This window comes from Lepisma saccharinum, chromosome 4 (genome assembly GCF_977018435.1).
Source record: "Lepisma saccharinum chromosome 4, izLepSacc3.1, whole genome shotgun sequence".
Lineage (NCBI taxonomy): Eukaryota > Metazoa > Arthropoda > Insecta > Zygentoma > Lepismatidae > Lepisma > Lepisma saccharinum.
Genome location: NC_139232.1, coordinates 103,433,021 through 103,451,192, shown reverse-complemented (window position 1 = coordinate 103,451,192; position 18,172 = coordinate 103,433,021). Strand labels below are relative to the sequence as shown.

Here is an 18,172-nt window from a genome sequence, read left to right as displayed (position 1 = left end):
CGTAATTATATTTCGAAACTCCCATCTGGACAATGCTTCCCGGACAACGGTGTTGTGGACATGCAATAGCAGGAGGGAGGCCAGGAAATCTTCATAGGATATTTGGTTCCTCCACAACAACTGTTTCGCGGAAATATGTCGGCTTGGATCTATTTCGGAACTGCAGACCGTTCATATCTGAGTGCACCGACCTCTTCCCCCCACCCCTCCCTGGAGCATTGTTACAAGCGAGTGTATTTGTAAAAAAACCTGTTGGAACTGGAAACAGGATGAGGGAATTCCTAGGAGGGTTAATTCACGTTTGCACTTGCTTTTTAAAGACGAAACTGCCATTCTAAATCTGCTTAGCGATCTGTCAGTCAAGTACTTCTTCTCTTGTTCTTGCTGTTAGCGGAAACTTCAGCCCATGTTCATTTGACGAATGTAAAAATATTCTCTCAAATTTTATTCAGAACCACAAATGAGCAGAAAAAATAGTACATTTTTTTATGGCGCGAGTGGGGGGGGGGCAAAAAGACCATATTACCCCCCTCGATGATGAGTGGGGAGCATGATGCCCCCCCCCCCTGGTTCCGACGTCCCTGGGTGCATTTGATAAGTGTGTAGCACTATTTTCTTTCTTGTTCATTAGCCAAATTCAAACAATGAATATTACATCATATGCTATTAGATTCTATTTACAAAATACATACAAAACTACTCTAGTTTTGCGAATGTTTATGTACTACATAGATGTATTTAATAAGCCTACTGAAATAGGAAGTTCACACTTCCATTCGAAGAAGTCTGCATTTTTGCAACTACTGCTTGTGTCTGGTTATGAATTCCATGTTATGTATTTTATTTATTTTGAATTAGATATGAGTGTCTCTTTACAGTAGAGAAATAAATTAAAGCTGTGGAACATGAAAAGCGCAGCCAAGTAATGTATTTTAATTTATTTGAAACATTTTATGGAAAGAAGCCCAACCAAAAACACAAATTCCGCTTTCTATCCAAAAAAGCCGGTTTTTTCGACCATTCCCAAATCTATTTTTACACATGTTAACAATAAGAATCTTAAGAAGTGTAGTGCACGTTTACCCAATAGGGTCTATGTGTGATTTTGTTATTTTGCAGTATTCTTGCATGTTGTTTGAACGGAGTGTTTTTCTTTGTGGTATTGCATAATTTTGCATGAACCATAGTAGATATTTTCTTAAATTGGAAAATTGTATACATATACTAACTCTATATTCTCTCAAAAAGGATGATCCCATATCCAGATTAAGAAGGAGATATCTGAACTTTTTCCTTTTTGGTTACGGACGAGACGACGGATATCCCTATAAAAGGTCACAACAAGATGGTACAGTATTTTTACATTAATTATTCATTCTTTATATATATATATATATATATATATATATATATATATATATATATATATATATATATATATATATATATATATATATATACATATATATATATACGAGATATGTAACTTGGGACCTAACTTTGGAGGGTCATAATCGAACTTGGAGTTTAACTGTGGGAGGCAGAATCAAAGAGTTATCAACCCCATAAAAATTTCAACTAGGACTATTGTTGAAAGCCAGAATATACTGTTACATTTGAGAAATCGTAAATATTGCTGGATTCTTTGATACTAAGGTTCCAGAATGTTAACAAATGTACCATTGACTTATAAATTTTTATTAACCTGAAAATTTGTGGGGTAAGTGTCCTCTTGGCCCAACCAAATTACGCCTCTGTATAAACTTTCGAGATCTATGTTTGAATGTTCCTGTTTCAGCACATCACGATCAATTTTCTACTTGTATACCAAACTAGTAAAAACTGCCAAACTTGCGAACCATCACTGGTTGGAATATTTATTTATATATTTGGGTTTTAATATAAAACAACGCAAGGATTATTCTCGTGTAATTTGTAAATATTTTTGCTTAAATATTGTGGATAAAATAGCTACACGATTTTAGGTTTGGAATCCTTAGATTATCATAATTACTTCAAATGAGTAAAAGAGTTTAATACAAGAAGGTTAACAATGGAATCTCCGAAAGTATTGAAAGTATTTAATTTAAACGACTTCATGAAGAATTCACGACCTAGAAGGAATTTAATAGAGGCGGACAACTCGGGTAACAGCCCCTAGCGCCACCCTCGGGGGCACCAAAAGGGACGTCCCGCTTGAGTAGCGCCAAAACTTCATGTCTGATTACGTAAGCGTAGCTATGTTTTCTTAAGAATTTGGATTTGTGTAGACAAGGATTAATTGAAGTTACTGCTGCATAACACAATAATTATACTGCAAAATCATGTAGCAATTTAAGCTAAGAGAATCCTCTCATTTTGATGTCATTATGTACGAATTAAACACATACCTAAAATGAACCTCTTTTGAATGGTAACACGTGAGACATTTAAAAAAAACGGTATTTTTAATTATTAAAACCATAAATTTATTCCATATTTCCATTGGAGAAAATAGGGGACCAGAAAGGATGGAAGGGTGGAAAAGAAGGGGCGCCAAAAATGCACCTCACACGGGTGAAAATTTTATGTTGAGCCACCCCTCAATCTTGATGTAAAGTTAATACCAAAATGACCATTACATTTCTGGTTGGTTAAATAACTGAGAATCGTCTCTTCTTTTCCAGATCTTGTGATTAGGTCAATGTTCAACGAAACAGTTTCTCCAGCTAATTACCAGAAGACGTTGAGTAAAATGGACAGTGAGGGGTAAGTATTCAGAGAGATTGTTATGTGTATGTGTGTATAATGGTATGTGTGTGTTTTTTTGTGTGTGTGTCTACTGAAACCGCCAGAAAAAACCTAATGGGTGGAGAAGGAATATTTACTTGGGAGTGGGGCATTACATTTAGTGCACAGCTGAAGAAGATCACACGCAAAAATAACATTATTTCTTGTTGACTGGAGGGTTATCGTCCCTCCTGTCCCTCTTGGTGCCGTCTCTCTCTTTTCTCTCACTCCCGCCATCTCCATGTGTGTGTTTTGAAACGTTTGTCAAAGTTTAAGAACATTTTATGCACAAATAAGATAATCGAGATTGAACCTACAGTTTCAGGTGGCCTCCACCGAGGTCGAATGTGGGACACTTGTTATGTTGGTGTTCCAATACGTTTCATTCCGCTTGTGCATTTCTCACCCTCTCTGTGTTCTTACATTCACTAGATTCTCACTCTCTCCCTATTCTCTTGTTTCATTGATTTCCTTGTTGCTTTCTGCTTCTCTCCCTTCATTTCTCTCTCTCTTTCTTTGTGAATGTTTTCTCTTGCCTGCGCCGGACCCTGTGGCCTCTGTGGCGGAGTGGTTAGCAGAGCGCGCTGCAACGCCAGGGGTTCCGGGTTCGAGTCCCGGGTAAGACATGGATATTTGTGTTTGTCTAGATGATAAGAAACTGAGAAACTGTAACAAATTAAAAGTGTAAAAGTGTGAATGGTAGGTGATACCTCCATGTAGGTGGCATTTCCTAAAAAAAAAAAAAGAGTGGTTAGCAGAGCGCGCTACAACACCAGAGGTTCAGGGTTCGAGTCCCGGGTAAGGCATGGGTATTTGTTTTTGTCCAGATGATAAGAAACTGAGAAACTGTAACAATTGAAAATTGTAAAACTGAGAAAAATTGTGAATGGTGGGGTATACCTCCGTGTGTGGGGGGTGGGATATTTCCTTTATATGAAAAAAAGTGGTTAGCACATCGCGCTGCGACGCCAAGGGTCCCAGGTTCGAATCCCGCACAGGATTGGTTGTTTGTGAATGTCCATTCATCAATTTCATCATTTCATCACTCATCCCCATCTTCGGAAATGAGCCAAGAGGCACAAAACGCGAAGTAAAATAAACTCAATCAATCAATCAATCTCCTTCCTGCCCATGTCTCTGTTCTTCAGTTTGTCAATTCATTTTCTTTTATTCTATGTTTCCACTCCTCTTTTCATTTTCTTATCACTCCCCTTCTGTTCCTATTTTATTCATCCCTGCGTATGTCTCTGTGCCTTTTCTCCAGTAAAATAGTGTATTAACCTCTTCTCTTGTTGGAGGACACTCTGCAACTGTTATCCACTAGTATGTCTGAAATAGTATTTTTAGTTTCAGATGTCACTACACAATGTGATCATTGTTTACTACATTATTGTTATATTTTAGAAGAGTCTGCAGTGATTTCTTAGTTTCAATCTTCAAGAGAGGGACGATCCTCTCTTGCAATGATGCTTGACAATCAGTCTCTCCTTTCTTTATCTGCTTCCCTTTCTCACTTTCCTTCTCTTTCTTTTTCGCTCTCTTTCAATGTGTCCCTTTTTCTGTTTTTCCCTCTTTCCTTCTACCACTTTTCTCCCGCTCTGTGTTTCTCTCTCTGTATTTTTTTTGTCTGTCTCCTTTTCTCCTTCTCTTTCATCATTTCTCTCTTCCTTTTTCCCTCTTCCTTCTATCGATCTCCCTCTCTGCCCGTATTTATTTATTTTTCTTCTCTCCCTCTTCCTATATTTTTTCTCTCCATTTTCTTCTTCTCTTCTTTCTCTCCCTTTCTCTCTCTTTCTCTCTCTCTCTCTCTCTCTCTTCTTTCTCGCTGTGAATATGTCTAAGCTGCTGCTATTCATCTACTTATATCTCTTAGTCTCATCCACTCTTTCTCTCTCATGATCTCTGTTTTCATCTCGTTCTTCTGTTTGTCTGTGTTACATTTTTCACTCTGCATGCCTTTGTCGCTTGAGGGTTAGAATCAGGAGAACATTTGGGAAAGCGGTCTTGCAAGCAAACTATCCTTTGAGGGATATGTGTTATGTGCCTTAGTATGTGCAAGGGATAATTCATTTCATCCAATCATTGTCTACCCTCACATGTTTGCTAAAGCGACTTAAAACAAAGCAAATGCGAATTCGCTCTAACACACTTTGTTACTCTGTGGATCTTCGTTCGTGTCTGCTTACTGCCTTATCTTACTTACTTTCTCTCTCTCTCTCTCTCTCTCTCTCTCTCTGTCTCTCCCCCCTCTCTCTCTCTTTCTACTGTTTACCGTTCTGCCACATACACGCACGCACACAAAAAGTGAGAGAAGAGAAGAGAGAGTGAGATGAATTTTCAGAGATCGCTAGTACATTTCATGTCAGAAAAACATTCGTAATTCATTCTCCTCAGGAAATCTTCATACGACGACGACGACAAGAAATATTTTTGGCAAACTTTTGATGAGCTCTGCCACGAGGATGGATCATTGCCTGCCAGCATATCTCTCCCTGATGTTGCAGCCATGTGGACCAATTACAGCAAATTTCCTCTTGTCAACATTAACAGAAACTACGAGAACAACACAGCAACTCTAAGCCAGGTAATATAAAATATTTATAAAAAAAAAAAGAATGGGTATATATATTATACATGAAGGCTGAGTCGATGCCGATGTATCGGAAAGTATCGGATGGATTTAATTTACCGATACTGGCCGATACTTTGGCGGTGTTTTGATGTTTGAAAACTGCGCGCGACACTTTCGCGGAGTCTAATTATCCTGAAAGTTAAGTAAAATTCGAATTTTCAATTGATTTTGTACCATTCATATCAGGGTGAAATTCATTCGTTAACAAACAGAAAAGAGATAAAAATAATTACTAAAATCACTCCTTACGAATTTCATGTCTCTTGCACATTCATTGCTATGGATACCTGCTGATAGTGTTATTATTAAAAAGCGGATCAAAGAAACAATTAAACCGGGTATGTATTTGGTTGATGTGTTAAGGTATATCACCAGTTTCACGTTAACCAACTATGGCACAAGACAAATCAATAACATTGGATTGGATATCTCTGACGAGTACAAATCTTGTCAATGGAAAATTGGTCGAAATTTATTAGGTTTTTTAAATGCACTCAATCCATGGCCTTGCTTGAAGAGACTTTATGGATGCATATGTTTTTATCATTGTGTAAAAAAACCTGCATTTTGTGATTAGATAACAGATATTTTCATACCCTGAAGTATTTCTTTACTGCTTTAAAGGAAAACTCTGGTAAATTGATGCTTATTATTGAATAATCATTCACTAATATTAATAAAAAAATTGGGCAACAATTTTCAAGCATCGGTATCGGTAAGAATCGTAAGAGTATTGGTATCGATTCAAAGGGGTATCGGCTCAGCCCTAACATAGTTTATAATGTACGTGACACACATTGTCTTCTAATGTAAACCGATGTCCTTTTTAGTACTCTTTTCTTCTCTCCAAAAGGTGTCGGTTGTTTCCTTAGAGTATAACAGAAATTAACTTGGTAAGAACTAATGTTCTTGCTAATTCGGAACACTAGATATATTTCAGGTGATCATTAAGAAACTGGCGGGGGAGAGAATTACTTAATTACTTTATTAGTTATCGATTTGAAACGGTGATGTTTTCTTTAGAAAAATGTTACCAAAGGTTTATGGGAATATTGACAAATTCATTCATTCATTTATTGTTTTCTGCCCAAGGGCAAGTCTTTTCTTCCTTCCTCCTTGCTGTTCGATCTTGAGCCTTTAGCTTTGTAGCATCGTCGGAATCACTTATTTAGACGTCGTCAATCATTTGGTATCCTTTTCTTCCCTTGATGTTCTCTCCATTGACCATCCCTTCAATGTCATTCCTTACTATACAATTTCTTCTCATCCAGTGAACAAACCAATTTCTCTTTCTCTTCGTTATTATCTCCAGCATTGATCTCTTTTCCCCAACTCTTTCTAGCACTGCTTCATTTCTTACATTTTCTGTCCATTTCACCGGTTCTATTCGTCCCCATAGCCACATTTCTAGAGCTTCCAGTAGCTTTTTGTCACTTGTTCTCAGTGTCAACGTTTCCGCACCACATGGAGCTGCACTCCGTACAATGCATTTCATTAGTTTTTTCCTCGGATCTTTGTTGATAAATCCACAGAAAATATTTTCCTTCCTATTAAGGGCGTCCGTCGCTTCTATATCTTGACTGCATTTCATATCACCGCTTATGACGTATCCAAGATATTTAAAGATGTCTACTTGTTCGATTCTCTCACCTCTGACACTCATTTTTTGCCTTTCTCGGTTCCTTTCCGATCACTATGGTTTTCGCCTTCTTCACATATATTCTCATGTCCATCCCAAACTGTTCACAGTGGGTATTCATTTCTGCAAGAATGGCATTTATGGTCCTTTCATTTTCTGACAACAGGGCCATGTCATCTGCAAATCATATACAAGATATTGTCCTTCTTCCTACTGTTACCTCTCTCTCTTGCAATGGAAACAGTTTTAAGTATATATTCTAAATAGTTGTTGAACAATGTAGGGGAAAAACAGCATCTCTGTCGTACCCCTCTTCCAATTTCATTTCCTTTACTCATTTCTTCTCCTATTCTCACTTGTACACGTTCTTTCATATATAATTTGCAGATAAGCCTCCTTTTCTTCCAATCTACCCTAATATTCTTAATAATTCCTGAAAACTTGGTCCAACTCACTCTATCAATGGTTTTGTCTAAATCGACAAAGGGTACAGCTATTTATTTACCCCATTTTCCAGATATCTTTCTGCAGTTTTTCTCAGTAAATCTATGGCGTCTCTCGTATCTATTTCCTCTCTAAAATCAAAATGTTCTTTCTCTATCTTTGTGTTTATTTTAGAGTGTAGGCATCTATTTAAAATTCTCAAGAGCACTCTTGCTGATTGTGATATTAAACTGACTGTTCTATATTCAGCACATTTCTTGGAGTTATTTCTCTTCTTTAGAGGTACTTAGATTGTTTCCATGAAATCTTTTGGCCATACACCTTCATCATACATTTCATTGCATAAATGTAGCATTTCATTCTAGCCTTCATCTAGATTACTTTATGAGTTCTACAGGAATTTGGTCACTTCTTGTTTTTTTTCGTTCTTCATTTCTTTGAGTGACAGTTCCAATTCATCCATCATCGTGAGTAGTCCTTCTTGTCCTCCTTCTTTTTCTATTCATCATGTATCTGGTCCGCCTTCTTTCCCGTACAGATCCTTCACATACTCTTCCCATCTTCTCAGTATTTCTCGTTTGACCTTAATTTCGTTTAAATTCTCATCTTGTATCATCAACATAACTTCCCACTTCTTTTTGTAAAGCAAAGGGATTGAATTTCACGGTATATCAGGTCATATCATCTTCTCTTTCCTAATTCTTTAATTTCTTCGCACGTTAGTTTCATCCATTTTTTTTGCCTTATTTGCTTCGCTTCTTATCTGGTTACTGAGTTCTCTGTATCGTCTTCTTTCTTTCTGTGCATTAATGTTCTTCCATATTCTCCTTTCTTCAATTTTCTCGAGCATACTTTCTGTGATCCATGGTTTTTTGCATTTCTGTCTTTCCCGGCACCCTATGGTGTCTTCGACGGCTTTCTTAAGGCAATTTTTTTTTCATTCCCAGATCGCGTCACTGATTTTAAACATGCTATTTTACTTCAAATACACTTTCTTCAAATTCTGTTTCAAACCTATTCCTTTGTTTTTCTTCCTCTAGTATCTCGATATTAGGTTTCCTTATTTTCTGTTCTCTTTTTATCTTCTTCATAGACAAGCATATCTCTCCCTCTAGTAGTACATGGTCTGAATTTATGGCAGCTCCTGGTAAAGTTTTTGAATTTTTGAGGCTGTTTCTAAATATCTAGGATGTAGTCTATCTGATGTCTTTTGCTGTCCTTTGGGCATGTCCATGTGTATCTTCTTCTCGTACGCTGTTGGAAGAGAGAGTTTCTAACAATGAGTGAGTTACTCTTGCAGAAGGTGACCAGCAATTCACCTCTCTCGATTCTGTCCCCTAATGCATATCTTCCTACTCCGATTCCTAACTGGCCTTCTCCTACTACTGAAGTTCCAATTCCCCGTTACGATAACGTATGCTCTCTTTTTTTATTTTCCATTATGTCTTCTATCTTCTAGTAGCTTTCTTCTACTTTGTCGTCTGGCAAACCGCTATGTGGCATGTAGACTTGTATAAGCACTAGGTCTTTCTTCTTTCCCTTCAGTCGTTCCATAATTATCCCCTCATCCAGTGGCAAAGCCTCATAAGATGCCCGGAGGCCAGGCCTACCCTAATACGGATTGGCTATTACGGATTATCTTGTTACTTATAATTTCATTAAACGACACCTTAATACAAGAAAACTGAAATTCTAGGCCTTACGATCATTTCAATAAATTTCATCCCTGCCAGAGGCTTTATCGTCGCATGTCGAGCCACTTCTCATAGAGCCTCAGCTGGTCCCATAACATTATATGTGATTCATGCGGGAAAGCATAATTTCATTGGCGCGTTCGCCCGAAATGGAGACAGTGATTACGGCCTCAAGCAAGGATGTTAACCCCCAGCGTAATTGTGCTAAATGTAGTTCAATTTGAACTTCGTTGGCACCTAGCACCCTGTGTTTGGGATAGTGGTAAAATGTATCATCATCTATAAGCATGCGCCCCTGGGAGACAGATAAGTTGAATTCAGAGTAACATATTTTGAAAAAATAAATTTAAAAAAAAATCTTATTTGATCTTTTGATCTGATTATTATCAGATCTTATTTGTTTCAAACAAAAGGTAGCATGCCGAGCCAGCCACATATGGTCCACCGTCTTCTTTTCATATTTTCTTTATCTTTCCTCACTTAGCTCACGAGAAACATTTTATTGAAGGAAATTGCTAGAAAGTTGGGGTCACAGATAAAAAATCCGCCGCCTTTTGTAGTTGTCGAATTTTCTCAAACTTTGTCAAGCGATTGAACCAATTATATTGGTTATACCATTGTATTTAATTTGATGGGGGGAAATTACCAATATTATTTAACTAAACAACAACGCATTTTCGAATCACAACTGCCCCCAAAATAGATACACAAAATGAACATAAGACCTAAGTCATCCGAGCACAATTTAGTTGCATTTAGCAAAGTTAGTTGCATTTAGCAAATTTAAGAGTTTAATCAGCACACTTTTCCTGATTGGGATGTTGGCTACGCTGAAGACACGGTTAAAAACTCGGCTTCACATCTGTTTCTTGTCCAGCGCGGGGTGTCCAAGAAGGGGAAAGGGAAGGTGAGAGTAGAAAGGTAAAGACAACTTGTTCAGAGGGCGAAAAATGTTTCTATCATTGTGTTCTGCGCTTTCGTTAGTTTCTCGATTTACTCCCGTTGCTTTCTTCCTTTATTGTTATATTTTATCTTTTCATTCACTTATTTTTTTATAGTTATTTCATTGTTTTCCTCTATTTTACTTCGCTTTTTGTGCCACTTTTGGCTAATTTGCGAAGATGGGGAGGAGTGTTGTATGATCAAATTGACGAATATCCATGCCCAGGCCGAGTCGAACCCAGGACCCCTGGCGTCGTTGCGCGATGTGCTAACCACTCCAACACGAGGGTCTGGTTTCATTGTTGTGAGCGTGAAGTGAGCAAGGGGAAAAATAACTTGTACAGAGGTTGTTCGCTTTATATCCGACCATTTTCAATTTGGTGCTGCCACCTGGTGTATCATGCTGGAACTATGGGTCTGCTGGCGGGAGCAGTGTTGTGTGTGACTTTGTAGGTGTGTGAGTGTTGGTAGTGAATGTTATCAAATGGCGCCGAAAATCTTTCGGTATTGGGAGGGTTAATGGCCCTTTTGCATGCTACGTTTTCATACGTACGCATTGTGAAACAGTGTCGGGAGAATGGTTTAACACTCGGGGTGACTACTGCGAAAGCTATTGTGGCCCGTTACACACAACAGGCTCTCCTTGCGAAACATTCACCCACGAAAACCACCAGGAGAAGGGCTGCAAGCAAAGTGTCACCCGTAGTGCAAAGGGGGATCCGTCGATTGGCATGCCAAGAAAATCCCCCGACTCAACGTAATATGGCCCACAGATTTCACCTCGCACCGTCAACTGTGAACAGCGCCTCAGGTTGAAGAGTGTGCGGAAGGCCCGTGTACACTACCTTCTACCGCGTCACATTGCCGAAGGCAAGACAAACTGCAGGAAACTGTATGAAAAGTACCAGGCGTGTTCCAAATGGAAGTGAGTTGTCACAATGGATGAATCATATGTCCATCTCACTGCTGGTGCTCGCATTCGGACGATCACATACCGTGACATTGACGGCAAGGGGCGTAGCAACTTTGTTCGTCAATGCAGGGAAAGTTTCCCTCGTGGCTTTATGGTTGTGACGGAATTCGGATATGAGGGTAAGTTGATGATACGCAAGGTGGACAAAAACGTGAAGGTGAATGCCAGATACTTCCAAGACTCCATTCTGACACCTATCTATCGGAGAGACATCCACAATTGTATGGAATGGACGAGAACCAGGCGGACAAACTTCGAGTCATACCGCCAGAACATCACTACGTTCTTATCAGGAAATGGCAGAGGAATTAGGAATTTGTGTCATTCCTTTTGACGACATTCCTGTGAATTGCCCAGATGCCAGTCCAATGGATTTTTGTGCATTTGGACTGTTGAAACGACGTCTTCAATATCGCCGCCCGCGCGTCCTGGATGGTCTATGGAAAGCTTGCAGGGAAAAGTGGGACAGAATTCCCATTCCTATCCTGAGCCGGAGCTTGCTGCAATGGAAACTGCGAAGCCGAGTGATAGTTCACAATGCTAGGGGTCCAATAGAACATGGTCGGTGGTGGCGGCGCGGTATCTCAAGGTGAGTACCCGTCATAAATGGTAAGATATAAAGCGAAAAACCTTCTGTATTAGTCTGGAATGCTACAAAAACAAGAATAGAAGCTTATTACAGGGCATAGGAAGAAAGAAGGGGCATTGAGGACTGTCACTCGATTGGCATCTAAAGCATCAATCTACAATAAAATCTAGAAATACGATTTACGAGTTAGCACACATCAAGAGTTAAGAATATGTTGTTACATTTTCAAAAATAACTTTAAGGTTATATTTTTTATATTTTTAAAAAAATTCACCCATAACAACACGAACTCACAGCTTGTGCCTACCCTTCCAGTGACACCACGCTTCACCACTGCTCTCATCCACATACTGATATTACTAAATCTCTTACACGTGGTCCAAGTACTATGCCAAGGCCATGAATTCCTGGGGAGTCTCCTCCCGAGTGAAACATTGACATATTGTGGAATGTAAATATTAACTAACCCTCTGGTATCACCAAATCCCGGAAGTTGATTACCGCAGCAACATACGTATCTCTCTCTTTCTAACATCGACCTCCGTGGCAGAGTGGTTAACACAGCGCGATACAACGCAGGGCTTTCGTATTCGAATGCCAAATTGAACATGGGTCTTATTTGTGAGTGTATCTTTTTTCATGAATTTCATCATGTCATCACTCATTCTCATCTTCGCGATTAGCGAGAAGTGGTAACAAAGCGAAGTAAAATAAACTAAATCAAGCAATATCTCCCTCTTTCTTCAGTTTACAACATTATGTGCGACTGTTATATTGTTTAGAGTGTAGACTTAAGAATAGAAATGAAATCATATGGAATGTTCTCATACGTTAATTACAGAAAGTCTACATAGAAATGAAAGGCGAAGAAACAAATGAGGACCTGCTGTGGACAATTCCCATACCCTACACAACGCAAGACGAGCTTCAGTTCGTTGATAGGAGAGCTAAGATCTTCCTACAAGAGAAGAAAGGAGTGCTGACCGGCCTTCCAGATAGAAACAAATTTATCCTTGCCAATCCAGAGTATGTAGGTGAGTTCTGTACCACGTATCAATTTGCTTCCATGGGTGACATGTATCTTGTATTTGAGGAGGTTTCTTCCTTACATTTTCAGCGTGTCAATTAAACCCTTATGTTTGAAATGGGATTTTACTAAGAAACTAATTGTCTTTTCAGAGCAGTAAATGAATCAAGTTATCATTTTTAGTATTACGTAGCAATTCAAACAGTGGCTCTAGAGGAAAACATTAACAATTCACAGGCCTGCATGGGGTTGGATGACTCACAGGTGACTGTTGCCCCTGAATTATTTCAACATGCTGATTCCAAAAATAAAATCCATTTTTACCCATGACGTGTAGTTTTTTCAGAAAATAGCAATATATTAACTGCCTTAAATTCACAATAAAATGTGTAGTTCTATGATTTCCTCAATAGATGGTTCTGTTTAGATAATGGGTAAATACTAGCTTTCTGCAATACAAATCCTCCAATTTCGAACTGTAAATGCACATAGAATAGTAAGCATTTAATCCACCTTCCATCTTCATAAGACACATTGATATGAAAATTGTAAACTTTGATTACGTAAATTCAATTTTCGAAATCCCCCATAAAAATTTCCTTTACAAAATGTCCAAAACTCAATGTTTTAATGTAGTGTGTTGATTGAACTTAATGACGGAGAAAAATTATGGTATTGGGAAAAATTCTGCGTGATGGGAAGAAATATATGTCATGTGCCCGATCAGAATTCAAAATACTTCCAGAATCCTATTGGTTTGTAAACATCCGAAATTTCCTTTGTTTAAATTTATTTTTTTGAATTCTGTAATGGACTTAATGGAATGGCGAATATGATAAATTTTATTGTAAAATTGGTAAAAATCTGACGTGATGGGGGAAAATGAATATCATGTGCATGATCAGCAAGCAAAATACATCCAGAATCACTTATTGGCTTGTAAGCAACCTAAATTTTGCTTGCTTAAATTGATTTTCTTGCGTTTTGTAATAGGCGTAATGGAATGGCGAAAAGGATAATTTATTTTGTGGAATTGTGAAAAATCCTGACGTGATTGAAAAAATGGACGTCATTTTCGTGATCAGCACTAAAATTACTTTCGGATTCACTTATTGATTTGGAAACAACCTAAATTTCCTTTGCATAAATTAATTTGATGCATATGATGCGTTAGGTAAAGGATGCAATGTTATGGCGAATATGATAATTTTGATTGTAAAATTGTGAAAAATCCTAACGTGATGGGAAAACATGGATGTCATTTCCGTGATCAGCATTCAAAATACTTCCAGAATCACCTATTGATTTCAAATCATCTGATCTTTTTTTTTAAAAAAAATGTAAGGTGGTTGGTGGATTTTATAATCACTAACTACAAAGTAAATCATTCATCTTCTCACCTATTTCCGTAGCGATCACTAGTCCAATGCATCATCTGAATTTTAATTTTTCGTCCTTTGAAGAAATTAATAGTTATAAGTCGCGTTGCATAAGCGACTTGAACCGACCTCTGTGGGGGAGTGGTTATCACAGCGCGCCACTACTTCAAGGCAGCCGGGTTCGAATCCCGTCTGGCAATTGGTGTTTCTTGTGAGTGTCCAATTTCATCATATCGTCACTCATGTTCGTGAACATTATAACAATGTCGACATATTACAACTTCGACTTGACCTTCACGCATATCATTTACCATTATGTTTCCCAACAAGGATGCTGTACAGGCGAGTTTCATGTGACGTCATTGTCCGCACAGCCGGCATGTTTGCATAAGCAAGAGAATGTGAAAAAAACTTGAGCTTCTGTTTGAAACACCAAATACTTCATATTATACCATCGTAAAAAAGTTTCAAATCTCCCGCTTGAATTCCGCATGTTTACAAGAACTGGAATCCATCAAGGCTGCTCGAAGTCCCAATTCAGCAGATTGTGACGTAGTTGAAAGACACCTATAAGTTTCTCTTGAACTACAGACATATTTAGTATGTCTTAACTATAGCTACAATGGAGTTTTTCCTTTTAAGCATGCACTGAATATTTTCTTGTTTTTACACCATTGTCTGAAAACTTCCAGGCTTTTACTACGTTAACTACGACACCGACAACTGGGACCTGATCACCCGGTACTTGAACAGCGACAACTTCAAGAACATCCCCGCCTTAACTCGTGCCCAGCTGATTCACTACAGTGCCTACCTATGTAAGTCAGGCGAACTCTCCTACGCCCACCACTTTCGCCTGCAGCTCTTCCTTCGGAGGGACCTGGACACCGCAGAGACATGGATAATGACATCCATGACCCTCCTTGACTCAGCCCTTGACGGTACAGATGCATGGGAGAATTACAAGGTATTATTATGATTATCATTATAGAACTGGTGAACGTAATGGTAAAATACAGAATGATTATTGTCTGTGGACCATTATAAACTTACTACGGATAAAGAATGGAGCTGACGATATTTATTCTGATGCTAATTGAATGCTAAACTCTCCCAAGGTTTTTTGTACACACCTCACATATGCTCTGTGTGTCAACCTTTACTGCTGTGGCAGCTAACTGAATGCTTCGTTATTCTGCAAATTTTCCGCAATTTCTATATTTATATCAAAAGTCGCTAATTCGGAGGAAATATGGCGCTAAAATAACAATAACCAGAAGTTAGACGTGCAATTCTATTTTGGTAGTTTGTCAGTATAGCAATGTTCAATATGTGTCAATGACCCTTTGGAAATGTAAGATCGCATGATCAATTATTATGCAGAAGGATGTTGTTGCACCAGGTTTCAGCGCCATATTTGCACCTGAAGATGAAAATTTTAAAAATTCATTTTTCTTGAGAATTGCGAGATGACTGCACTATCAATAACTCACAAGTTTTAGCAAGGAACAATAGATATTTCCGAATTGAAATGAACTGCAATGATATTAGTTTAATTCAAGAACGTTATACAATAACGAATGTTACTAGTGGAAGCCCTGCAAGAACATTAAACAATGAAAGCGGGGAAATGCGTTTCAATTCACCCTGCCAAAGGATGCTTGTAATTATGATCCTTATTTATTTCATGTTAAGTCATGTCTCGGTGATTTTAATAAAGTTAAGTATTTAGACGTTGATAAGGACGAAGTTTTACCAGTTGCTTATTTGATGGAGTGGTTTGACTCAGTGCCTGAGTGGACTGTTACAGATAAAGGAAATCCTGCACCTTTACTTGAAGCACCAGAAACACATGGAAGAATATTTGACAATATAAATGATGTCGTCTCGTTACCTGTTGCTTAGACCAATTGTATGATAAATGAAAGTCATTGGGTACAACTCCGAACAGTGACAACATCAGTTCCTACACTTAACTGGTCACAATAATCATAACATATTCATGTATCTTTTAGCCGATGTTCCTACAATCCATGTAACCAAATCCTGTCGTCATGATAACCAACGCGAATATAGTTTCGGTTACCATTTCATTATATACTGATTCTATCAGTTACTTGTTTCTTAAATGTTTAATTGACACAGGTAGTCAATGTAATTTGTTGGATAATAAGGTTTGGATAACTTTAAGTTCTTTACTACCAAATATAAACTGGAACCAATGGATGGAATTCAGTTGGCTTGTATCGTGGGTGAACAGCGTGTAAAAGTGGCAGGATTTAAATATGCCATTATGCAATTAGGTAATGAATTTGTCTACGTTGGTTTATTTGTAGTTACACAATTACACGCCTATTTGATCTTGAGAGCACAAGTACAACTGCAATAATAAATTATCGTAATAAAACAAAAAAAAAAAATAATAATAAGAGAAACCTGAACCACTATTCATAAAGAGTTATTAAATCTTAAAAGGATTAAAAATAAAAATAAAATGTAAAATATACTGTTGAACTCAGTATTTGAAGTAGTAAGGAAGTATCATGTACTTTTGTTTCGAGCTCCACAAATAATTATAATTCTTGTATATCTTGAATCTTGTAAAATTTTCTCGTTTGAATCTTCTCAGTGGATGATTCTGTTTATGTAGCTTCTGAAGAAGGGTTACGGCAACGAATATTGTGAAGCTCGAGTAGCTGATAACTTATTTAATTTATTGCTCAAATATAAACATGTGTCATTTATTGCAAATATTATTTTGCTTTGAGGAATATATAATATTGGACATTTAAACTGAATGTTAACAAAAATGTGCAAGAGTAAAAATGTAGTTCAAAATTGATATTTATTCATTGAAAGATTTGTTATAGTATTAAAAGTTGTTTTGAATGTTAAAAATTTGAATGTTATGTCACTCTTTGATGTGTATAATCAAGAACTTGTATCATTGAGGTTAACCAATGTACGATGCCTATATTTTATTCAGCTCGGCAGGGGAGGTTATTATGACCGTCTTATTTTATAACATTCACAATTTAAATGTATTAACGATAATCTGTGATAAGAAGAAAGACATTTCATCATCACTGTTAGTTTTAAAACATATTATGGGATATGGTGTAATACACATAACTTGTAATTTGATGTCTGTGTTTTATTTATAACAAGAATTTATATATTTTGTGGTTGTTGCTAATTTGAAACATAGCAGAAACATGCTGCATTGTCTAAAGCAACGTTTGGGTGTCCCTTGCAGAACTACCTCATTTACCTGACAAACCCAGCCTACCAGGAACTGGGAAGAAAGGACCAGGAAGGGGATTCCCCATCAAGGAAGATGGCGAGGAGAATCGTACGAGGAAGAAGGGTATTAATCGGAGCCAGCGAGCAGGTTGCAAGGTACAGACAGAAAGTCCAGAAGTGGATGGAGTCGAAGAACCCGGACAAAGAGGTGCCGGTGCGGTGAGTAATTTTGCTACTCCCCCTATACAGTTTGTGGGAATAGAAAGTATGACTAATTTTTTTCATGAAGCGTGGCCAGATATGAAAAACTATGTTAATATTCTGCGACCTGGTAGTAGATTTTACGTCTTTAGCTCTGTTTGTGCACAATGTGTTTTAACTTATAGTACAGGAAAAGAACGGGAAAAAATTTACCTAACCCCGAAATATTTGCAACACATGGAGCAAATACACATGTTTTTGTTGCCATATTCTGCCGAAGGGTGTAGTGAATAATACATTAAACATTCACCATCCAAATGTTTTCGGAAAAATCCACCATCTTGGAAAATGGCTGCAAAAATTCACCTTCAAAACTAAAAAACTGTAATATCCCGAGATAGGTGCATTGTACACAAAAAGTGAAGATATCCAAAATGAAAGAGCAGAAAAGTTAATAAATTATGCTTTTGTTAGATAGAAGTTCCATAAATCTTAATTGAACTAGCAAGTATCAAATATTTTCTTTCATTTTTTGAATTAGCGTAAAAGTTGGTTTCTAACACATAATACAGCAAGTATGTAAGAAACTAAGTATTTTACGTCCAAAAATCACTGAACAAAATTTATAGCTTATGAATTC

The 18,172-nt window shown here is 37.6% G+C and overlaps 1 protein-coding gene across 2 annotated transcripts in view; it reads left to right on the top strand.

The window, feature by feature from the left end:
• LOC145986687 (aminopeptidase N-like) overlaps positions 1-18,172 on the top strand; it is a 60,882-nt gene that overhangs the window by 13,762 nt on the left and 28,948 nt on the right. For both annotated transcript variants that reach the window (XM_083121000.1, XM_083120999.1), the window contains exons 3-8: positions 1,249-1,348; positions 2,667-2,748; positions 5,164-5,353; positions 12,524-12,716; positions 14,781-15,055; positions 17,345-17,550. In XM_083121000.1, coding sequence (XP_082977126.1) covers positions 1,249-1,348; positions 2,667-2,748; positions 5,164-5,353; positions 12,524-12,716; positions 14,781-15,055; positions 17,345-17,550 — 1,046 coding nt within the window. The remainder of the gene's footprint in view (positions 1-1,248; positions 1,349-2,666; positions 2,749-5,163; positions 5,354-12,523; positions 12,717-14,780; positions 15,056-17,344; positions 17,551-18,172) is intronic.